At 35.0% G+C, this 25553-nt stretch overlaps 1 protein-coding gene across 1 annotated transcript in view; it reads right to left on the bottom strand.

Annotated features, from left to right (window-relative positions):
* The window catches only part of DLG5 (discs large MAGUK scaffold protein 5), a 97900-nt gene that overhangs the window by 15425 nt on the left and 56922 nt on the right, over nt 1–25553 (bottom strand). Inside the window, exons 6-21 of the mRNA XM_090144984.1 lie at nt 24185–24444; nt 20419–20731; nt 16771–17001; nt 15816–16000; nt 15139–15264; nt 14346–14478; nt 12362–12489; nt 11890–12065; nt 11336–11439; nt 10886–10978; nt 8954–9973; nt 7141–7279; nt 5054–5198; nt 4431–4552; nt 3323–3412; nt 2456–2624 (exon numbers count right to left, since the gene is read on the bottom strand). Coding sequence (XP_090001110.1) covers nt 2456–2624; nt 3323–3412; nt 4431–4552; nt 5054–5198; nt 7141–7279; nt 8954–9973; nt 10886–10978; nt 11336–11439; nt 11890–12065; nt 12362–12489; nt 14346–14478; nt 15139–15264; nt 15816–16000; nt 16771–17001; nt 20419–20731; nt 24185–24444 — 3434 coding nt within the window. The remainder of the gene's footprint in view (nt 1–2455; nt 2625–3322; nt 3413–4430; nt 4553–5053; nt 5199–7140; nt 7280–8953; nt 9974–10885; nt 10979–11335; nt 11440–11889; nt 12066–12361; nt 12490–14345; nt 14479–15138; nt 15265–15815; nt 16001–16770; nt 17002–20418; nt 20732–24184; nt 24445–25553) is intronic.

Genomic DNA, 25553 nt, shown 5'->3' with positions numbered 1-25553 from the left:
CAAAAGAAAAACTGTCAAAAAAGAATGCAACTCTGAGACATAATCTTATCAAATCAACATCACTATTAGAGGTAATACCTACCCCTGGAGCTTGCCTATCAATGCACTGAAGATATAACAGTTTTGAATTATTCTGTGTGTTATCAAACACACAGGACTAAAATCACTGATGTTATCAGCGTTATATACAAAAAAATTCTTACTATCAGCAAACTAGAATCAAAGCTGCCTCTCTGCTCTTTTTCCATTTTTTAAATACATATAGCTTATCTTATCTGAATCATGCTAACTTGCAGAAAACCGGCACTTAATACACTACTTTTAAAACTCAATATGAATATGTAAATCATGATGTAATGTGAAGTCTTTTACTTAATATCATAATGTGATTACATACTAATGGGCCAAAATAAAATTTGTCAATGTCTAAACGCTGATTGAATAACAGAACTATATTTCTGTTATCTATCATATCCTTATGCTTCTGTATACCACATGCATTTTTCATTTTGATTGGAATGAGTACGAATCAAATCCACACAAATTGCATAGGATTATATCTTAAGATTTTAGTAAATACAAAATGAAAGGCAACAAGTAATGCATATAGTAGGGAAACAAGAATAAAGTAAAACAGAATAATGGTAGCATTAAAAAGTTATCTTACTCGGTAAGCAGCATTTTTAAAATCAAATGAAGCACACTCTTCTACAGTATTCAGACTGCCTGCCAGAATCACTAAATGCTGCTTAGAAATAAGTTGTAACTGATCACATTTCTTTAAATTTTCATTTAAATTGTTTTTACCTAAAAAAAATAAATCAACAGAACAGAAACTTTTTAAGATCTGTATTATATGATATGGGGAAAGGCCAAGCAAAATGCTTATATTCTGTGGGAAAAACAGGTGACAGAAAAAAACAACTATTTAAAGATGCTATCTAGGCATCATCACACATTTGTTTAGGATACATTTAATTCAGAAATACCTATTTTAATAACAGTCTTTGTATTTCTGGGGTGTGTGTTTTTTTCCTGAACAATATTCTTTTTCCCCCAGACCATTGCTTATACATGGCACACCAAGAATAAAAGGGTTGGAGCCTGACTGTATTTTGACCTTCAGATCACTATTAATAAAAAATGTTAATTCCCAGAGATTAGAATGTACATTTTGTACTGACAGAGCATTATAAGGATATCAAAAAACTAGCTTTTGCCACTGAACACTATACATAATCATTAGTCATGTGAAAAAGATAATAAATTGTGACTTGGAATTTGCAATTGACAAGTAGAAGAACATTCATGTAAGAAAGCAAACAGCACAAAAGTCAAAAAGAAGTATAAAAGAATGAAAAACCCACAAAGACCTCTTCCATTGCCTTTCAAAGTCCCAAAGTCCCTGTATACAGTATATAGTGTCACTACAATAACTTACTTACAGATTCTTTTAACTACACAAAAAACATTTAACATTTTATGAATAACTTTTTATTACTACCAAACTTAAAATACAGAATATCCTTATTCCTTCATTCACATTCTTACAGTCAGTCCTTTTACACAAGTTGAGCAATACAAAACAGTCCTGAAGTCCACATAAATGTAATCTATTTCAGCACATCATAGATCTCTTATACTGCCTGGAGGACATTAAGTTGTTTCAGTGTAAAGAAAAGCCTGAATCAGATTTGTGTCTTATTGTCCAATGCTTTGAGTTCATACAAGCTGTTTCATATATTCAGCCTAGCCAGATAGTGATGTCCAAGACTGATACCATAAACAACAGATCTTGAATGTATTCATAATGAGATGAAAAGCCGTTAACACACAAATTTCATGATCTTAAGAACACAATACCATCAGGTTTAAACTGTGCAAGCAGCTATGCAAAGACTTGATGTTATAGCTCATAATGGTCCAGGTACAGCCAAGGGGATCGCAATAGATTATGTACATATGGATATACTCTTGCAGTAACCATCTCATTTTTATTTATCTGGCTGAACTGAATCAAGGCACAGTGGTTAGAGCACATATTGTACAATACTAAGGCAGTTGATATTTAACTATCAAATATTACTAGGTATTTTATTTAGTTTTCTAGAGTACAGAACAAGCCTATCATAAATAAGCATCTGAGGTAGCTCAAGTGAATGTATTCCAATTTAGACTGTATTTGGCATGGCCATTAATCTAACGTGAAAAAAAGGAAATCTTTATGAAATTCCTTATATTTCTGAACTGAAGACATAGGTTTTAAAGAAGAAATTTATACAAAGATCGCTATGTACTTTGTAAAGAAAAACATTAAGTAACAGGAACTCAAATGCATCTCTGTGCCTTCATATTCATCATTTATATCAACTGTTCACATCCCTTCTAGGCCAATAAATGTACAAGATCTTGTTGGACACACTCCTACAAAAAGCAAATAATGTGGGGACCTTACCTATCTTTTCTACGTTCTCCAGCAGAAACTGGGCTAATGGAAATTCTAGGTAAAGTAGAAAGGGAGTTCTGAGATTGGCTGCTGGCAAAGGAAGATGTTTCCAAGTTAAGAGGTGACTGTGGAGGAGTTATCAAGCTGGGACTGCTACATTCAGAGTGCGACAATGAGCCTACAAAACCAAATCAAAACAAAAACATAAAATCAAGTTAGGTTTTAGTATACTGCATTTGTCATAACTCAGAGATCTACAGAGACATAGGGAATGATGCAATACATATCTGACCAAAACATTTGCTAGCAATCTGGTAGAGCTACGGGAAGCCAGCCTTCTAACTCAGCTAACTAAATTTAGACTTTGTAAACTCACTGCCCCTAGCGTCTATATAATAAATATGTCCTCTATAAACAGGCATATACATATTGCCATTCTCACCATAGAAAGCTGGTACAGAAAAGGAACATTCAGTAGTTTGCTTCCTCTGAAAAAACTACAAAAAATAAATCTCAAATTGCTAACTATGAAACATATAATTTTTAACGTACAATCAGTAATACAATAGTATGCAAAATAACACATTTAAATAATTTAAAAAATATCTAAGACATCATTCCACAAGAAAACTGCAACCATAAAATACATCTCAATAGTTACTTTTTTGTTTCATTTTTTTCTAGCATGTCATGTCCTAGAATCAACTCACAGAGAGGAACTGCTTTTTGTTAGAATTTTTTTTTTAGTTACATTGTAGCAAAACACAGATTTTGTAACATTCATAAAATTATTGTATTTAGATTTTTGAGCAACTTCATTCAGTAACTAACAAGGCTTTGAACTGGAAATAGTGAAAATACTACAAATAAAATTACCTCTGTCAGAGCCCATGACGGACCTTGGATATCTTGGTGTTAAAGGAATCTTAATCCTTTCTGTTCTGTACTGCAAGTTACTCGAAGAACCTATTTTTAGAACAACAAAATTATAACTTGCTAAATTTTAAAGGAATAATATGAACAATATACATTTACACTCTTTCAATAAGCAGAAAACTGGGCTCTGAATTTCTGCAGAAGCATTAATGATTATTCTCATATACATCATGTCCAACATACTTCTGATAGTTACATAGTGAGTACAAACAACAAAGTGCAGTCATAGAATGCATATGTACAGTTCATTCTACATTGAAAAATATTTAAAATGTTTTTGATACAACTGCAATTTAACTGAAGTCTAAGCAGGAAACTAACACTTGAGATTACTAAAAACCCATGGCCCTTGACAAAAGGTATTTAAAGCATTTTTATTATATTCTGCTTGGATGAAGACATTATTCCCTGGCACTGTTTCCTAACTGCTGTGACTTTTTGTTGCTGTTGTGGCTACAAAGCTGCCATGCTCTATTCAAACACAATTGTAATAACTGATGGAACTCAGGAACACACGCATGCACAAAAAAGGTAGTACATAATTTAAAGTGAAAAAAATTCTACAATGTTAAAATGCTTAAACAAAGCATATATTTTCTTTGGTTCTATTAAGATCATGTCAATGTCTTAAATGTCAATCAAGTAAACACAATTGCAACTTATTTCCAAGAAGATGATTTACAGCAGGTCATTACTTTTTTGTTCTGCATGCTCTTTCCTTTTCTCATCTCCACCTCAGTGAACCTCAAAAATAATTTGGCTGGACATTCCATCTTCATGAGGATACTTCCAAATAGTAATAGGTATGAAAGGAGAATTTTGCATCACTCACAAATAATACTTTAAAGAGCAAAATTAAACAAGGCTACTTCCAGGGAACACCACTGGACATAAAAACTAGAAAAATGAAGCAAAGAAACACAGGAAGCCTTTTACAGTTTGCAAGCTTTGGCAATTCTATGAATCATGAAAATAAGGAATTTACTATTTATTATTATTCTCCTGTATACAAGAGTATCACATGAAATAAATCAGAAAAGCAAGTTACCAAGTCTTGCACTGGATGGCAGTGAATTTGAGCCATGAGATGCTCTTGTACGTGGATTTTCAGAGTATTCATTGGAGTGCTTATGACTCAGGTCCAAGCTCAAGCGACCTTGATGCTGGGCACTACATCAAAGCAAAAAACAGGGCAACAGTCAGAACTGGGCAAAGTGTCTCAGCAAGCAATAAATTGGCCAACAGACAATTTTGATTATCCTTGTTCTGAGTAAAATGAATTTTCCCTCACTTCTCACTTCCCAACTGCCCTGTCATTTTACTAATTAATTAATTAATTAATTAAAAAATCATAGAAAAGAGAGCCTAAAGTGCTTTAAAAAAAGATGGAACGACTTCTATTATTTTGTTCAGAAAGATTTAAAAACAACAACAACAACAACAATATTACAAAGTAGTTGATTGAAAAAGTAATTTCTTTTTCAGCATTAGTCAGCAGAAGAGGAGGGAAAGACAAACAATCAGTTTCTGAAAGACATGAAAGCAATTGGCAAATCATGGTATTAAGAAGTTTGAGTCTAACAGTGAGTCTAACATTGAACAAACCAGCTACCTGAAGCAATTTCATCCTAACACGAGCAAAAACTTAAGATGATAGAAATATCAAAACACCTGGGATGCAAATGCTGATGGCATATTTGGCTGGCAACGGATGGGCAATTGTTGGTGTGTACTCTGTGGCTCCACGCAGTATAGATGGGATTTCGCATGACCGCAGTTACTGCAGGGCACGGTGCTAAGCTTCTTGGTACAGTACCTGTTTAAGATGATAGAAATATACTCTTACCAACATTACTAGCGTATAAATTACAGGTAACAAGTATATTTAAATAGTTGCATAATTATGTATTATTGTTTACATTTATGTTTAATTATAATTTATTACCATATAGACAAATAATAAGTATAATTCTACATTTTTAAGTACAACATGAAAATTCTGAATTTAGATTATAATTCTCTACCATCAGTAATCAAGTGCCTTGGGACTACAGAAAAAAAATCATTCCATCATTTCACATCATTTTCAAATATACTTGTACCTATAACACTTTGTTTTCAACTGTTAAACTTCTTTATACAGCAACAAGAATCTCATTTTTCTCTCTGTATAGTCATCTGCCAGAAACAGGAGTTTTTATTCTGTTCTTGAACTATCTGCAGTTAAAACCATTTGACCATTCTTGTTCTTCTATTGTCTTAGAATCCCACTTCTGAAATGTCTGATGGTTTTGGATTACAGTATTTCATATCTATTTATTCAAAAATGTATTACTCAAGTTATTCATTGAAGTCACTCATCCTTCAGTACTCTATTTGATCAATTTCCTCTTAAATGAGTATATTTTAGCATAATATGCTACAGCAAAAATTTACATTTCAAGACATATGATCTAATGTAGATTTGACTTGATTAGGTTATATTACGCGAGAGAAGGAAAGTGATATGAAACAGAATAACAAATCACAGAACAAAAGTTTATTTGAGCTGAGATACAATTGAGCATGCATTTACATTCTGAAAACTGGATGGGACGACTGGGTCTAAAACTGCCCATTATTCTGTATACACAAGTCATTAGCTCTAACATAGACTTCAATAAGTTTTCCATAATTTTGAATCTTAGCAGCAACTCAGGGATTGCACAAAAAATTGAGGGTAGATTCATAAAAAGCAATGTTTTCTTGGACTGAAAATCAAGTATCGTATGTAACTGTTGAAGCCAACTATACACTGAAGACTGAACAATCCATCTGGCAACAGCTCTAACCAGGTCTAACCAAAATGCATCTTGACTGGTTTAAAATAACTGGTGTACAATAACCTCACTAGCTCTTCAAAGCACTCTGTTTAGTCTGCACCAACTTTAAAGCAGCTATTATGAATTTCAATAGCAACAACAGTTTGGATAACTGAGACAACATGCTATCTGTTTTCCATTTTACCTGATCATATTGATTTTTGTGTGAGCTGCTTCTGAGACTCCTCTTCAACAGCTTCGAATCCCAAATACACTAACTTTTAATCTTTAATATAGATACACTAAGATCACAACCAATTGGGGCATTCTAGTTCATACACTCCAAGAACGTTATTTCCAATAGACAGGAATTAATATGCGACACTTTCTAAATATCAAGTCTTTTTGCTTTGAAGTACCTCAGAATCTGACTGTAGGTAACATGCGGGCTGCATCCACTTACTGTTCACTTTCAAAAACTCTGGAAATCTTATTTGTCTCCTTATGCATAGGCTACAAGTTGTTCACCACTTACACATTCAGAATTCCTGTGCAACACACCATCAGATGAAACAAACCCTTCAGATGGGAGCTGTTCAGTTTCTTTGATGGTTCTCAAATAGATTAGACTTCTTTACAGTCCAGAAACTGAAAATATCACGTTCAGATTACAAAAGAACAGGAAAAATATGTTTTGTATTTCATATTTCTTTTGCCTTATCTTGACTGATATGGACAGATTCCTTGCAGCATTCCAAGAAAGTAATATGAGTTCTTACCTAATTCTAAGGTAGATATTTAGAATATAAGAGTGTAATAGAGCTTATTTTTGGAATACAGTAATTAACAGGGCGAAATTTTACAGTTAGTATTCAGGATCTCAGGAAAGAAGTCCATGCTAGATATCTCTGACTTGAGCAAAAAGAGGCACCTGCCATCCACAACAGCATCACTCACCTGATGACATGCCTCCAGTGTACAAGGTGGAAGACACAAAGCCATCACTATGCCTAGCAGAACGTTTTGGTGAATACAGTGCCCATTCCTGTAGCTCTGGAGACAGGTGTTCCTCACTAGCTGGTGTATACTTCTGCACCTTGAAAACCAGAAAATTTCATTAATGGCAGTTGGCGATACAGAAGAAAAAACCCTCAAATTCCATAAGCAGTAATCAACTTCAAACTTTTCAGTACATATTCCAGAATAAGCTTGCCACCACTTAATATGACAGTCTTTGTTACATCTTTACTTCATCTTACACTGATATTATTCAGTTTTACCCCTTCTTCCTCAGCCCGTTGTAACTATTTTGTAAGCTTCTTAGGCCCAAGTTTGAAACTTATCTGATATATTTTCCATCAGTACAGTACACCTGAATTACATTTCTCCTTCAAAATACTACTTTCACAGAACATCTCAAGCTGAGATCACATTCTTTAGCCAATGTACTCTCAATGTTACTTCAACTACTATTGCAAGCGTTGCCAAATGAGAGCTGGCAAATAAGCCACAAAATATTTTCCTGTAAGCCCGCATTTTGAGATACACATGGAGCAACATCTCCAACATAACGATACAGGTTGTGGAGCCATTGTAGTTTCTGTTCTGTATGTAGTGAACAGACACTGGTGTGTCAGACACTCTCCCTAGTTCTGTACCATCAGCAAACTTGCTGAGGGTGCATTCTATCCCTTCACCCAGGTCACTGATGAAAATGTTGAGCAAGACCACTCCCAGACCCAATGTAGTTTTAGTACACAAAGACCATTCCGTCAAAGTCATTTTCAGAGTGAATGGTGTCAACTCAGAGGCACAATACCACCACTGTTCCCTAGTCAACAATTTTAGAGTTAAAGCCCTAATTATTATCTTAGACACTGGAGAGAAACTAGGGGACCTGGGAAAAAAATAAACATAGAACTCAGACTTCATTTAACCCTAGAGATGGAAACGTGCAAATACCTCAAGTAACCTTAAAAAAAAAAATTAAGTCTATAATATAATTTTATTTTTCTCCATGGACCAATACCTATATGATTATTCTGGCATAGCAAGGTGCAGATCAGGAAAGGTAAGGAAAATGACATTCTAAGTCATTTTGATGTTGATTAGATGCAAGAAAAAGATAACTCTTTAAATCTTAAGATTTCAGGTGGCAAATACACATCACACTTTTTTTCCAAACTGAACAAACCTGAGATAGCGGACCCGAAACTACATTATTGACTATGCTACTTCATTGTACGCAGTCAGTTAAACAGGCTAGTCATCCTAGATCACAGAGAATTTTTTCTCCCCGTTCCCTGGTAGGATGTTACCCAAAATCTCCACAGCCAAATTTATTTAAACACATGACAGATCTACTCTGAACAATGCTGTTAAATTATATTCTTATGGACAGTCCATCTTTATAGTGCAAGTCCATTGCCCTGCTAATTTCAGATTACATTAGGACTTATGTAGACAGACAAAATAAGAAACATCACTATGAATGGTAAACCTTTTTCCCCTAGTATGTTGATTGAGCCAAAGAGATTTCTGAAAAGAAGCCTTAATGAAGCTCTTACTTACAGGAAAGAGCCCTGATCCCCCACAGAAAACAGTGAAAATCAAAATGGAGTTACAAAACAGAACCCAATCAATTTGTATTTTGTGATACTTGCAACAATTGAAGGAGTAGCTCCTCAAGGGACTTTGATTTTGTGAACGGGCTTCATATTCATATCGAAGCCAAAAAAAAACCAAACAGATTTTCATAGCCAAATTTTACCTGAAGCGTGGGATTAGGAATGGGCATAGGGGTCATTTTATGTCTCAGAGCAGGAGCAGATTTTGGCCTTGGCCTTTTTATCTCTGGCTCTTCAACTCTTTGAAAGCCGATATCATCTTCACAGGATTTCCTTGAGGAGAGATGAGTACAGTCAATTCCCTCCTCACGATAATAATTTCCAGCATTCCTGCTGCGCCCCTTGAGAGTAGCAGAATCTTGCTTAAGTGCCAAGGAAACTGGAGCTTGGGCAGTGGCTGGGCTGGTAGGTGGTGATCCAGTTGTTACTGTAGACTCTGAAGCAGAGCTTGCCTGTTGTTTATGTTTAAATTTGATGGAGTCACTTCTCTTAGGAGGAGTTGGAGGAGTTGAAGTCACTTCAGCTTTTGATGGCTGAGGTGAGTGGCCTGTCACCTGATTTGGAGAAAGGTACTCTGGCTTAGGAGGAGTTGGCGGCCTTTTGAAAGTATCAGGGTCAAAGATGGATTTCCTTTGTTTTGGCTTTTTGTACACAGAAAACTTCTCTGTTTCTGTTGCTGAGATATTAACCATGACTTTCGGCCAGGTACCACCACTATGCTTAGCACCATGTCCTTTGTCAAATGCAGTCTCAACCACCATACAGTCATTTTCTGTAGGTTCATAAGGCAATCTCCTGTTGTCCATGTCAACAACTCCATAGCCTCGGTCCCCATATGTCTCTGGGTTGAAGGAGCTGAGACTATGTTCTGAATTACTGTGGCAACTGTGCACTGTGTTCCTATGAGAATCTACTCGTAACGTGTTGTTAGGGAAGGGTTTGTGATCACAAAATGAACGACTGCCCTGATCATTCTGGTCCTTCTTGACATCCATGATGTCTGGATTGAAAATGTCAGTCTGTGTTGAGCTGTTGAGTTTCAGATTTCTTTTGTTTTGGGCTTGTATCTCTGATGCATGAACCCTACAGTTTGATATTTTTTCTGAATCCTTCAGATTTTCAAATATATTTTGACCACTCCAAGACGAACTCTGAGGAAAAACCTAAAAAAGAAACAACAAAAATAAAAAAGACAACAACAACAATCCACCACATAACAACCTTAATAAAGTCTGATTTCTATTTAATTTCTGCTTAGCACAAATTATATTCTAGTCTCCTTTATTTACTTCAACCTGAATGGAGATCTGCATATGTGTGGATACATTCAGGAAAAATTTAATAAAAGTCTTGCAGATTCAAAGCAAAAGATGGATAAAATCAAGCCAGATTTTTCTCTGAAACAATTTCAAAAGGGCAACTCTACATGGTGGCAGAAGCACTGAGCAAACAGCAAAAGGACCTCAATTCTACTTCTATCTCTGTTTAATGACACTAGTAATCATCTTTCATTGCCCACTGCTACACAAACATTTCATCTTTTTCAGTTTCTTAAAAACTCAAGCTCTCACAAGCTGGAATTATCACTGACTGAACCTTTTTGACAGGTCCAGTGTAATGGGACTCTAACCAAAACAATATTTTTATAACACTAAGTCTGAAAAAGAACTAGTACTTATCCCTGATGATAGAGTTCAGTTTTCTGTGCAACTCCCTCCTGGCCAAGAATAAACTATAGTCAGGAAGCAATTTATCTTTCATGAACAAAACTGCTGCAGCAGTTTTGAAGAAGAAAGCAGTAAGAAAGAAACAACTGTGCTGACAGTCATTTTGTGTGACCAGCAAACAAATGGGGGGAAAAAAATAAGAGCAATAAATAAATTTTATTTCCTACCAGAAGGCACAATATCCTTACTCTGGAAATAACTCTTTAGTGTACCATCAGTGAAATACATCCAGATGATCTTATTAGCAAAGACTTTCCCATGGTGATATATTCATTTTTTAATACACTCTTTCCTTAAGAAGAGAAATCTATTAAAGAAAATTCTGCAAGTTTAGCTTTTCCTACTCACCTTCAACAATGACAGAGTAAGGGAATCCCTGCAGTTTCGTAACAAAGCTTCACATTCATTAAGTGACTTATTATCTAGTGCAATGCCATTGATCTACATATAAAACAAAACAAAAACAAAGAAACAACAAAACACAACTGAGATACATAAAATGAAAGCAGCAGATGGAGAACACCTAAAGGTACCACCTCTGAGAGAGGGAAAACATGGTTTTGTGTGTCATACATATAACTGAAGTCAGGTTGACCATATCATTCATTTACCTGTTCTCCACTAGAAGCTTAGTCTCCTATGTATTTTTATTCCTAGTAGAAATACTATTTAGTAATACTTGTTTGATTACATTAGACTTTATGCATTTGTACTTCCGTTCTAACGACATTTTGTTTCACAGGAGCTCATAAATCATAAATAAATAAATACAGATCAGAAGAATGTATTCAGACTTACAGCAATTATTCTGTCTCCCACAGTAAGGGAACCCTCTTTGGCAGCTGGGCTTCCAGGCACAACAGCAGCAACAAATATTCCATTTTCTAGACTTACCCCACTATCTGAAATTCACAAAATAAACGTTAATTTACTCCTGCAAGTCAAATAAGTTGCTCAAATAACTACAAATCTGACCTGCATGTGGGATTAAGAAATATGACTACCAAACCAAATGAGATCTCAATCTCTAACAACCCTTTCAAAGAAAGGCAAAAACATGAAAAAAGAGATTTGGGGTATCCCAAAACTTAATGTGATCATACAGACTAGGACCGACTGGTGGGTTTAGCTAAATAGAAGTATGAAAATAAAACTCATTATATTTATGGAATAAACCTATAGCAAATATGATCATTCTTAGTTTGATGACAACAAATCATGAAAACCCATATCTAATAGGTAGCAACAGCTGAAATGAGTTTTAAATAGAAGTTCAGACATGTACCTCAATTTCAAGACATTGTTGGATAGACAAATGGGTACCATTTACATCCAGCCTTTATATCCATTACCTTTATGCCCAGAAACATTGATGTGAAGTGGTGTTATCACTCGTCCACCCAAGGACTTCCTTCTTCGAACCACCATGTTAATAACACCTCCTCCATTTAAAACAGCTTTTATAACTTGCTTTTTATCCTTATTAGTAAGATCCACATCATTTATCTTCAGCAACCAATCATTTACTCTGGCAGATAAATACAAATAGGTAGAGGCCACTGTTACAAGCATGCTTTGCTGGATGTAGCACATACATAACATTCAGGAAAAGGGATACAACAGAATTGATATCTTAAAATGCCAATCCTCAATTATCTAAACATTTTAGGTATTGGTCTTGTCAGTGCAACTTCCTCACCAATATTAATAAGGTAGAATGGCCAATGAAAAAAAAAAGAAATAGTCAAAATTGAAGACTTTGCAATATGCTCAATATTTTGTTTATGATTAACAAAAGACATACCTTCCAAAGTAAAACCCTACCTTAGTCGACCATCCACAATACTTCCTTTGTCTACTTTGGTAACAAAGATCCCACAGTCTCCAGGGAGATATGGTTCATTCACACCTTCTGCCACATCAAAGCCAAGTGCTTTCAAGTCCATATCATCCTAATAAATATTATTAACAAGAGACTCAATTGTACTGACAATTACACTGTGCCTTTGCTTGTTCACAAGAGGCATTTCTTTAAGCTCATCCTATGTCCTTGTATTTACAAAGCATCTTTTACAGGTAAATTCTTGTATTTTTTTCTTCAATATATAAGCTCACAGTTTCATCGGGCACTAGACCATGGGGCATTAGGACAATCATTCTATCTCAAATTAAAGCTGAGATAACGTATTAGAGAAACTTTGCAGAAAAGCATGTAAAAATGCAAGTTCAGACATGCACAACCTATTATAAAGCATGATGCTGGATGCATCTTGAGAGAACAAGGACATATTTCCTAAGAACAGGAATCATTTGAGAAAGCAGCAGTTATAAAGGTAATAAGACAGCATTTTATCTCAGAAATATATTCAGAAAAAAACATGAACTTTGATATTGGTAGAGACTAGAAGCAAGTAGGATCAAAATTTTTAACATTATGTGAAACTGATTCTAAATGTAGATTAGATGTGATATTCTACCAGCCCCGGCCCCAAAGAGATAATCTTCAATGTGAAATGCTGTAACTATATTTGACAAATCAATCACTGTATTGAACTGGGAAACATTAATTTAATGTGTACTTTGGTAAATGAATAGGTCACTGGACAAAAAAAAAAAAAAGGTTAAATAAGATTCACTTCATCCAAGTGATAAATTGTTATTTGCAATGTCAAATAATATCCTTAAAAAATTAGGAAATTCTACTTCAAACTGGACATTAAACTGGACCAAAAATATACTAAAATCCTTATGATTCCTCCCATCAGTTCTACATAAGAAGTTCATATGGAAATAAGTAAGGCTGCTGGAAAATAAAGATGGAACAGAGATCATAGTATCAGTGTACTATCTAAGTGAATATTATTTCTCCCATTTTTGAGCTGAGTGATTATGTAGAACACTGGCATAAGCAGACAAGTTATGCTGAAGCAAAAATGAAGTGATTTAGACTTATTCACTTCCATAATCTCCATACACAAATTAAAATGCTAGTAGGCCAGCGAGGATTTCCTCATGTATCCTATCAAGGTTGGCACAATACAATTTGATGTCTAGATGCTGTTGTAAGCTATACAAAGCATGGAAGACCATGGGTATGTTCTACAGGGTCAAAAAATGACCACTAGCAAACCGTGAGCCGCGTATATCAAAAATTTTAAATAGAAAATGATACACAACTTGAATAAAGAACAGTGAAATATAAGCTCCAGACTACAATGAGGCAAAATAAAATGAAATAATGCTATTAGAATAATAAAAGGATGCAGAAGTTTTCTTTATGGTGTAGATTAGCATCCTTTCAACCTAGAAGTCTAAACTGAAGGGCAATGCTGCACTAAAATATATGTTCATTAGAAACTAATATTTGTATTAAAATTTCTAACTGCCATATCTGAGCAGGAAGAGGTGAAATACTTTCACGTTAGTGCTTAACTATTCTATGCACAGATAATAAATTATGTTGCCTTCTACAGTAGGTGCCATTGCATCTTAAGGTCAAGCCGCATTACTGCCATTCCTGTGATAAATCACCAGTTTTAAGAATACAGTATTTAACTTCACAAAAGGGAGAACTATTTTTATATTTAGTATGAAAAAAGACAAAGTTTGTACATTAATAATTTGTTTTTGTCAACTTATTTCATCTACTTGAAACATGCATAGTTCCTATCGCTACAGAAAATTAAAAAAAATTCCCACATTATTTTTTGTCATATAGCAAAAAATAATGCATATATCATCAAGATGTTATAATAGACTTCAGAATTGATCAATATACAAAATAATGCAGTTAGCATCTTTGACTCACTCTGTCTTTTTCAAATTCCACTACTTCTGTTTCCCACTCCAGAGAATCTGTGTCTATGGCTGAGTCATGGGAACTATGGGCCATCAGTTGACGGAATCTGGCCTCCTTTTCCAACTGATTCTCCATCTTCTCTCTAAGAAAATAAAATACTTATATACACAGAGAAGCCTTTTAAACAAACTGATGCATAACATTATAATTGCGAGATGTTTTCTAAGTAAAAAAAGAATCCAAGCTGTACCAGAAAGCTACCCTCTGCTTCTATTTTTCCAATATCCTTTGGCTACTGCTGAATACTTTCATTTTCTATATATCATGCTAACTCACTCTTATTGTTTTGTTGTTTGCATTGCTTTTGTATGGCTGTCATGTACAACTAGAATTCCTACATGACTCTCCCAAACTGCATCTAATTTACCCTCAGATGAACTGCAACAGTACGCTTACAAGTGCACATAATACCAAAAGCAAAATCTTTTCAACAAATCATTGAGATGACATATAACGTTTGTTTTGGTTTTTTTGCATTCATAAACTAATGAGATTACAGTTGAGAGGAACTACACTGCAATTAATCCAACTTCAGTGAAATAGTTTAAGTGTATCTCCACAGTAAAAGGCTTAAAAATCTCTCATTAATATGATAAAACAGTTAAAACGGGAGGACTTAGAACCTAGTATTTCCACATAACTAAAAACAATTCTAGTGAATATTGCTCATTCACAGATGCAGTGAATGAACCAAAGTTTTTACCACAAAGATTCCAAAGAGTTTAATATATCCTAAACATACTTCAGTTCCTTCAGTTCACGCACAGCATCATTTTTCTGCTTCCTCATGTCATCCAGATTGCGAAGAGCTTCAGCCAAGTCACTCACAGCCCGGTCTCTCTCCCTCCGTAAGTTGTCACACAGAGTCCTTTAAAAGCAAAAAGTTTCACAAGAGCTCAGAAAAAAAAAATATATATGAAGGAGGCTTCATATATAGGATTTATGGAAAAGCTTGTCAGGATAACCGAAGCTTTCCTCACCTCTTACAATACTTTATTTTTACTGACCTTCCTTAGAACAGAAAAAAATTCCAGTGAAAATATTTTCCCTTAGTTCCTTACATGTGCCTAATAACAAGGTAGGTACCCTTTGTCAGATATTTCCAAAGGTAAATAATTATTTGAAGGACTACAGGCACAGCAAAGTATATCAGGACTAAAATAAGCCTTTATTTGTCATTCATAGCCAGCAGTGCTGATAGGCTCTCTGGTATTTATTTAAAGACATGTTATGGTGATAAAAGAACAGACAAAACAAAATGTCTGGTAACATGCTCTCAACTTCAAACAAACAAATCCACTGATAGTTAACGCAGAAGTTCCAACAAGTTCAAGCAAAATCCAGTAAGTCCTAGAATTTCATTAGCTGCACAGAAGGTATTACAAAAGATCTGTCATGTACCAGCTAACATTTATTTACCGTATACTTTCTCTTTCTGCAACAATCTTATCTCGCTCTTGGAAAGCCCAGTCTCTCCTGCACTTGGCTACTTCTGCTTCCTGGACAGCTTCCTTTAGTTCTTGTGACATAGCCTCATATTGTTTCCGAAGCATTTCAATTTCTTTGTTTGCTCTTTCTATGTCCAAAGTAGCAGAATCTTGTATCTAGGAATTAAGAAACATAGGTAGGGATTTTAGGCACAACTTTTAGGCATATCCTTTTAGGTATATACTCACTATTTACTGGGACAACAGTTTCTACAAATAAGAATCTCACTTCAAAATAACATCAATGAACATATTATATTTCAGAGACAACATTCCATGCTTCTATCCTGCTCTGCTTAATACACAAGATCCTTCAAGAATATTTAGGAATTTGATACACTATTATGAGTAGTTATAATACAGATTTCCTGCACTAACATCTGTTAACTGCCCTGGAACTATGCTCTCCCTCTCTGTCTACAGAGAGAGATATAAATATAGTAAGAATGTGTACAGATTAAAGCATTTACAATCATATTTCATTTAACTTCGTTTATTACATACTAAAACCAGCTAACATTCTGAGCTGGTCACAAGCATGAACACCACACAGTATAGTGGGCATCAAGCCTACCTGCATAATAAGCTGCCAAAAAACCTGCTGTGTTACAATATTTTATTGGCTTTATGTATTTATTTAAAAAATTAAACCAAAACAAAAAAAAGCCCTGAAACTTAACATGAAGTATGACTGTATATTTTTTTGCAAATACGAAGTTCCATCGCTATTTCTTAAAGAAGATACATGCGCTTATAAGATATGTTCTACAGTGACTCCAGACAAAGGGAAAAAACATCCAGTATGCCTAGATCTTGATCAATTCTCATAAAAATAATTGATCCTTAATAGCTAAGAAGGAAAAGTCATCAGTAAACAACTGCAATACCTGACGGGCTTGATAATATTCCCTTAGTAGATGGTCCCTTTGGATTATAGCTTCTGTTCTCTCTTTCCTGGCAACATCTCTTTCTTCCTTCACTGTCTCTATATCCTTGCAAGCTTGATCAAGCTCCTTCTGGGCCTCAGCTTTGTCCTTCACTTCATGACAGTATTTTTCCAGCAACTCATTCCTCTCACAAATTGCTCGATCTCTTTCCACTAAAGCTGAGTTCAGCTCCTAAAACAAGATCCATTGTTTGCAGCAGGTTAAGCATAGAAGGAATTAGTTCATTTTTTCAACTGCATATACAATGATACCCTAAAATCCTAGAGAGAATGCAACAAATATTCTGAAAAAGGGAGCAGAACAAGACTGTACTCATATTACATACAAGAAGTTTTAGCAAAGAATATTAAGTGTGGTATTACAGGTTTCACATTACTAGCATGTCTAGCAAATTGATTTGACAGAACAAAGAAGGTATACATTAAGCGATATGTGTCTCATGAATGACTTGGAGTACATGTACTTCATGTACATGTTCAACTGTTGAGGATTAGAAACAAGAAATAGGTATTTTATTATGTTTCTATAAAGAGTAAGGCATTGAAACAGTTGAATTTCAGATTTTTAGGTGGTCCAACTTTCTAGGAACATTCAGCAAGAGCTACAAAGAAGCCCTTCTACATAAAGACACTCTTTTGAGCAGAAAAGCATTTATATTTTTATTTTTAAAAAATTATCAAAGATAGTTGACATCTGAAAAGCGAGGGCAGAAAAGGGTCCAATACCTAAAGACAGAAAGAAAGGCATCATGCCACATTCTCTACTTTACCCTGTGATTTGCATAGAATAAAATTGAGTATTTAAAGCATAGAAGACAATTATTACATAATTGGTTTTGTGTAACAACATCTAATTAAGGCTATTCAAGTTGTTAAAACAGTCCTGTAATTGTTTTAAAACAGGTAATTTTGTGCTAAAGCAGCAGGTAAGTTGTAGAATTAATGGTTCAGCTTGTGAATTTTGAAGGTATTGAATCTCAATTAACAGAGAACTCAAGTTTGGGTTTTGGGTTTTTCTGTTGTTCAGTTTGTTTGTATGTTTTTGACTTAACATCAGTAAAAGCTTCAGTTGCTCAATAAATGATGAGAGAAATTCCCAACCCGTATGGTCATGCAAACAGATTTCAGTAATAGAAGCAACATTTTGCTCAGCTTAACTATTGTGCAACCAAGTACACGTGTTAAACTCACACAAAAATATTAAGTCTTTCCTAGTAAGCAAGAGAGGGAAAAATCACCACAGTATCAAGACAGAAGACCCTTCAATTGAAGAAGAATCTAAGGTACTCTAAAATGATTGGGAAAAAAGCCCAGAACATCATGCCATAGTTTATTCCAGTATGGTTGGTATAAACTATGTGAAGAAGAGCTGTTGCCTCCAGTGGTCAGTAGTAAAATTTCACTTCTGTCTTTTCCTGTGACAACTGCACAGAGCTACATGTCACCATAAATCATCTGCCATTTAGCACTGGTAAGAGCAGATACTGTTATGAAACATTATAGTGCTTTGATTTTAATAAAGTTCTAAAATGGTAAATAAGCCTTATGTTTGAAGCAAGTTTTTGCATTTGAAAATGATACAACAATCTCATATAGAACAAAACATAACAGCTCTATTAAACAGAAGGGAAGGCTGACTGCCAGTAGTTTTGAATTTAGACATTTAATTAGGAAACTGACTGACTCAATCAGTAACTGCTCAATGAAACACTTAAAAATAACTCCTCCATTTCAGCAGCTTTTAGATTTCTTCTGGACAAAAGGTAAACTAACACACACAAACTTCACAAAAAGAACTACATTTAAAACCTAAATGTGCTACCGCAACCATTTACTGAGTATGAGGTAATGGCGTGTAAAGCTGCTGTACAGCAGCAGTGCACTGAACAAAAGGCACAATTTGGCAAGCACCAAACCAACCAGTTACATATAGGAAAATCCCACCTACACAGGAACATCTTGTGGGATACTACTTGAAGTAATTACTTGATCGACTTTTTTCGACCTTTTCAACACCTGCATTGCCAGAGCTAGAAAATCCCTTGTCCATGAAATGCAACTGCAGCAAGCTAATACAATGTTCCAATACAGGAACGTACCTGATCACAAGCACAAGAGACACAGCTACAGGAAAGGAAAAACAAGAAAATTCAAGATGGCTATATTAGTAGGAGGGAACAGACATATTTTACACCTTCCTCTCCTTTTTATCGAAGTACTTTGGAAAACTACCCACAGTACCAGAACAAAATACCAGGATTATTTGGAGCAGGTGTGCAAGAGAACTACCACCGCCATCAGTATTTTTAAGCTCAGGGGAGGGTAGATTCAGATTAGATAAAAGGAAAAAAACTTTTACAATGAGGGTGGTGAGGCAGTGGGACAGGTTGCTTGCTGATGTGGTTGACGCCCCATTCTTGGAGACTTCCAAGGTGAGGTTGGATAAGGCTTTGGCAATCCGATCTAGCTGCGGCATCCCTGTTCATCGTAGGGGAGTTGGACTAGATGGCCCTCAGAGGTCCCTAAGGACCTAAGGATTATATTATTCTATCCCTTACTAGCTACTCTGATTCCACTGGAATTAATATAAAATTTTTCTATTGGTTTACTAGCTTTGATTAAAGTAGAACAGGTACAAAACATGCATTAAAACCTCACTCACTGTACAAGTTAAAATGTGTAGCAAGGTAATTTTGAATTCTTAGACCCAGATATCAGTTATTTTTAAAAACTCAGATGCCATGTGTCCACATTAAGCCCCTTAAGAATGTAATTTAAGTTCCATGCCTTCAATTTTATAAAGAGCATTTTGTTACCCTGTAATGTTATGGAAGAAAAAAGAGGTAAAATGAGATCTACGGGCAATGGAATACATCCACTTGTATCTATTTGATGCTAAATTAAATACTTCTAATAAAAACAGTGAAGTGCTTACATGACAGCCAAAATGAAACAGAGTAGCAAACTGTTTCAGAAATTTTAGCAGCATTGTTATAATGTATTTGTGTTATAAGCATTTCAAGAACATACTGTTGAAAGAAGTCCAGGTTTTGCGTACTTTTATACATCAATTCAAGTGAAAACTACTATCTTCAAAATATCCTTTAATCTTTTAACTGAAAGCAAAGCAGGAGTGAAAACGAGTAAAAATATGTCTATCAGTGAAGGCTTTGCATAAATATTTAGACTTTTTATCACATAATGTCTTAAGTCAGAGTAAAAGGTATCCACTGGTTCCTCTGGAGTTTAAAACAATGAATGTTGAAAACAATATATTTATTTATTTATTTTTAATAAACGGTGTTACTTGTAAAGGTCTGTAAGGTGAACTTAATATAGGAGAGTTTTATAATGAGCAGAAGTTAAGCCAAGTAAAGAAAAAATTTCAACTGATAGTCTACTCAAACATGGAGCTCACTAAATTGTCAGTAAAACGGACTGCTGTAAGAGAACAGTTGGAGGGGAACATCAGTATGAAATTCCTCTTTGCAAAGCAGTTCTATTTTTCATCAATTGGTTATACGTTTCTAACTCTCGCATCAGTAATGCATACTTATTTCCCTTCCCCATCAAAACAATAGCTTAGTACCTGTCTTAAAGCTTCCATCTCTTCACTAGCCACTCGTTTCTCAGAAGAAGTGTTCTTCAGTTTGGACTCTGCAAGCTCCAGCTCTGTTTGAAGCTTATCTACCTCTTTGATTACTTGATCTCTCTCACTCATTATGAGGCGGTATTCATTGAAAACTGAATCCCTTTCTTCCTTGTATTTTTCTGAATCCTTTGCTGCTTTCAGCTGCATTGTTTTGAACCTTGTCACCTCTGACTGTAATCGCTCCATCTCTCTCTGCAACTCTTTGTTTTGGGCTGTGGCGTTGCTTAGCTCCTGCTGTACTGACTCAAATCTAGGAACAAGTAGAAATGTCAGTAAGATATTTATACCTCTCTTTCCCTTATTCATATATTAAGGATTTTGTCAGATAATCAAATGTATCCATAGGTAAAACACAACTTCAGTGGACATCCTAGACAACATACAGTGCTGCAAAACATAATTTAGACCAATTATTGCTTTAGGAATATCAGTGTGAAAGGGAGAACCTGTATGAGGAACTGAAACAAAAATTTTTAGAGGTTATAATTAGTTTTATTATTAAAACAGATTTATAATATTTTTTCAAAAAGAAATGCAAAACATCACCATTTTTTGATAGCACAAGCTTAACGTGGATTTATTGCATCTGATCACCTTCAAAGGGAATTCCTTTCCTAACACAAATTCCTATGTATGTGGCAAAAAGTGAAACAAATGTAGAAACTGGGGAAAAAAAAAACAAACAGAACAACTTCCACATGCCCCAAAATGCCATAAGTTTGGTTGATACAGGACAGTTAGAAGATGACAAAAAATAAGTTACTGTAAAAAAAGTAGACCATGCACCTAGAAAAGTAACTCAAACATCCTTAGTAATTTTCACCCATGTTCATCCAGTGCAATTGAAAGCTTATGTACTTTATCAATTATGAAGTTTAATTTCTCTATAGTGTATATATAGTAGCTTTTGTGTTTATACTGACAAAACATTTCTAGAAGTGGAAAAGTAATTCCACATATCGGTTCACAAATAGACTTAAACATTGAACTTTTCTCAAGAGCAACATTGTACCATAACAGGACATTTGGGTTTTCTTGTATGCCTTTTAACAGAAAACTCCCGGTTAACACCATTGATGGAAACACTGTACCCAATCTGAAGGAACTTTCAAAATCATCTAAATCTGAAGTGCCCACAAACCTTTGGAATACTTCGTTCTCTATCATACACACACCTCTACTGTTCAAGTGTCATTTCGTGTCTATTCCAGCATGTTGCCTGACCTTTCCCAAGAGAAAGCTGTGAACTCAATTTCATGTATTTCCTCAAAAGTCTCAGTGGATTCAAAAGGATTGACACCACATTACTGAGGCACCTGCCAGTAATTTCAAAACTACCTCCCTGCTCCTTTTGGGAAATTCTTCTGTTTAAAGAGACCATCAGGACAGGAGTTCTACTATTACAAACTATATTTCTATTTTCTTTTCAGAACAGCAAACATGAAGATAAAGAAGAATATACGATACTATAATAAATACAACAAGGACATAGCACGAATCTAAAATAGAAACTATTCCAAACAGCCTCATTGCCATTTAAGAACCCACATTATTGCTGGAACAGACTGCCCAGAGAGGTCGTGGATGCTGGGGGTGTTCAAGGCCAGGTTGGATGGAGCTGTGGGCAGCCTGGTCTAGAATTAAATGTGGTAGTTGGCAGACATGCCTGTGGCAGGGGGCTTTGGAGCCTGATGATCCTTGGGTCCCTTCCAACCCAAGCCACTCTATGATTTTATGTTTCTATGATGTTTGAAAAATATTTGGGGTCAAATCAAGGACAACACAGAGAATATAGGGGAGAGGGAAAGGGAAGACTTAATGAAACATTTTTCAAACAAAGAAAATGACATCAGTAAGAAAGAAAAAAAAAATACAAGAAGCATGCTAGCATGTCCTTTATGAAAGAGGTCAAAGGGATGAAGGAAACTTTCTGCCTCACAATGCTATTCTATTTTAATAATTTTAATAATTATATATATATATATATAAAATATTAAAAAACTGAGAAAACTCAAAAAGAGAGTTCTAGCTGGAATACTGCTGTCCAACTTGACCTTGCAATGCCTCCTAAGGAAGAAATATGGGCAGCTGGATCAAATTTTCACAGATGCCTTCCGTAGGGAAAAATCCAACTGTAACTGGACTTTGTAACTTTAAAGGGTTGTAAGTATTGGGATTTTGTAGCAGTAAACATACCTTTCTAAGTAGCAACCAAGGTGCTCTGTTTTGTCTTAAACACAACTGCAAACTGTGGACAGACCTGAGTACCACAGCTCTCATTCAAAATGAAGGTGGACATCAAAAGTGAGGTTGGGCACACTGGAATTTCATTTCCACCTGCACTTTCACCTGCATTCATTAGCTAAATTCACCAGGTAGAGCTTCCTCTGCCATTATTGAGACAATTTCACAGATGCAAGAAAAATAAAAGGCTGAAACTGTCATGATATTCTTTAGGACCAAAGATTCTCTCAAAATGAGATGTGGGACACCATTTAAGTCTCGCTCTTTCTGCTCTCATTAAACAAAATTAATTTACAGTTGGTATTAATAAAAGAAAATGGTAGTACTGCAATTTATAATCCACTCATCTTTAAAATGAAAGCTTTTTGAGTCTCATTTTCTGAAAAGTATGCATACCTGAAACACATACTAAAAACTTTTGCTCAGCCAAACAAATGCAGTTTTGGTTATACAAAAACAATATAAAGAATAAGACAAATAAGGTCTGAATTTCTATAACTAGCAACCAGTAAAAAGAAGTCCAGATCCAAAGATAACTAAAAGGCATACATTCTTTAAGTCCAACCTTATTAACACAATTGAATCATTGGTTCACAGGAATAAGGATATCAAGCCTGAAATTCCTGAAACTGACCTTTGCTCAACATCAAACTAGCTTTTTTTCTGAAGAAAAACACCTAAACCACAAGTCATAATACAAACACGTTGAGCTCCACCGTGGTTCTGGTGTTCGCTGCAGTTCAAATGTAAGACTTTTTCTCACTTTCCAGAATCCATGCCAGTCTAAGTTACACAACGACTTCTTTTATCTTACTATATCTTCTAACTTATTAGAAAGATTAGAATTGTATAGATGCTAATGCATATGTATAGCATCTATGCTCAATTTAATATTTTTAAATACAATCTGTCTACAGAAGTGGTAAACAACACTTTCTTGCAATTGGTCTGTTGGGAGATTGGCAGTGAAAAAATTGTCCACATCTGCAGATATACTTTGGATTCTTAATGACTGTTAGCACTCATCTTACCCAAGATGGCAGGCCTAGTATCAAGCTGGAGGAGAGAGAAGTATGGTGTGATATTGTTTGTGTCCTTCTGCTTCAGCATTTGTGCTGCTCTCAGTCACAACACCTTCCCAGTGGACACAGATGCCTCCAGTGAACTCTGCTGCAAGGCTTAAGCTCTGTCTCAAGAGTCCCCCATGGTCTGAAACTCTTATGTCGTAAGAAGTTAACTTGAGAATATCTTCACTAGCTAAACATCTTTTGGAAATTATATATACTTTTTCAAATAACATCCCCTTCACATCTTCTATGTTGTTCTAGAAATTCTTTTATAGAAGCTTACACATCTCACCAAGAGAAAATATGAGAATTTCTTCCACAGTGAAAATAAGATGCAATGTTAAGATTGTTACTGCCTCCACAGCACACACAAATATAAAAAAAACCTATACCTTCTGAGAGAGGACGAATATTGCTGTTGAAAATGTATTGCTGTGTCCCTTTGCTTCATTAGCATGTCAATCTGTTTCTGAAGACGTCTGTTCTCCTCCTCAGCCTGCTCTAGGCGACTGAGATCTGTATTGTGACTTGCTATCTTCTCATTGTAACGCTTTCTTAAGGCATCATAATCCTTCTTCACACCCTCTAGCTTGTCCATTGCTGTATCGTAGAGCTTATTTAATATCTCCGAGGACCCATTTTGCTTCATAACCTAAAAAAAGAGAAACTTTGTTAAGTCTTGCATGTAGAGAGAAATACATGTTTTTTCACATCTTATCAAGGCATTTGAAGATCATCTGCTCTTACTTCGTGTTTAAAATTACTGTCTCCACAGCAAAAGTAGTCTTTATTATGCAGCACTTGGCCAATGTACTGACGAAATCTCTGTATTAAAATAATCTTAACTTCAGACTCCTAAAAACTGATAGTATCAGAAATAAATTTTATTTTAATCAGCCGGATACTTTTATCAATAATGATAAAACAAAAACACACTCTGCAATTTTAATAACTGTCCTTTTCAGTGATTAAGAAAGAACAGAGCCTCCATTTAGCATTACTGCTACTCTAACCAGCACTACATCATCTGCTTAATGTTAACTGAAAAAAAAATCTCCTTTATCACAAGTCAATGAAACTCTCTAATAGTAATTGCTATCAACGAATATTAAACCCACTTTGTTTTTGAACTATTTTTTAAGTTTCAGAAAGAGGTTAATTGCTATTTGACGACCAAGATAACGGTTGCAATTTAGGAAATGACCAAGAGATGGCACTAATGACAGACTACCTCTATGCTCAGGAAACAACTCATTTAAAACTTGAAGAGAATGAAATCTAATCTAGATACACATAGGCATTTATTCTAGTATTTATATAATACTTAATCTGAAAACTACCTACAAACATTCATGCTTCAAAAGCTATTAAACAATATTAATAGGGAAACAAAATCCACTTTAGCATGCAAATTCTGACCAGAAAATTAGTTTTAAATTTATTTCCATTGAACAAAGAATTGTGCTGTAAATGGCAACATTGATTATAGATGACTTGCAACAACAACAAACTCTTGAACTTCAGAAAATCTAGTCCTTTCATATCAAAGGGCAAAAAATGTGCACAAAATGAGGATTTTTTTTTCAATTTTTAGTTTTTACATGCCATGCTGGTTTTCTCCTCTTTCTGTATTTTAAATTGAAATCTAGATTTGATGGAGCAGTAGGAAGAAATAGGGTGGCTTGATATATAGAGGTGTCAGGAGTTTATATAATCCTAACATTAGCCCATTAATCTATATCTTTTAATGTCTGAAAATAT

This window comes from Phasianus colchicus, chromosome 8 (genome assembly GCF_987193195.1).
Source record: "Phasianus colchicus chromosome 8, bPhaCol1.hap1.1, whole genome shotgun sequence".
Taxonomy (NCBI): domain Eukaryota; kingdom Metazoa; phylum Chordata; class Aves; order Galliformes; family Phasianidae; genus Phasianus; species Phasianus colchicus.
The sequence above is the reverse complement of the archived record's forward strand: the minus strand, read 5'-3'. Positions and strand labels throughout refer to the sequence as shown.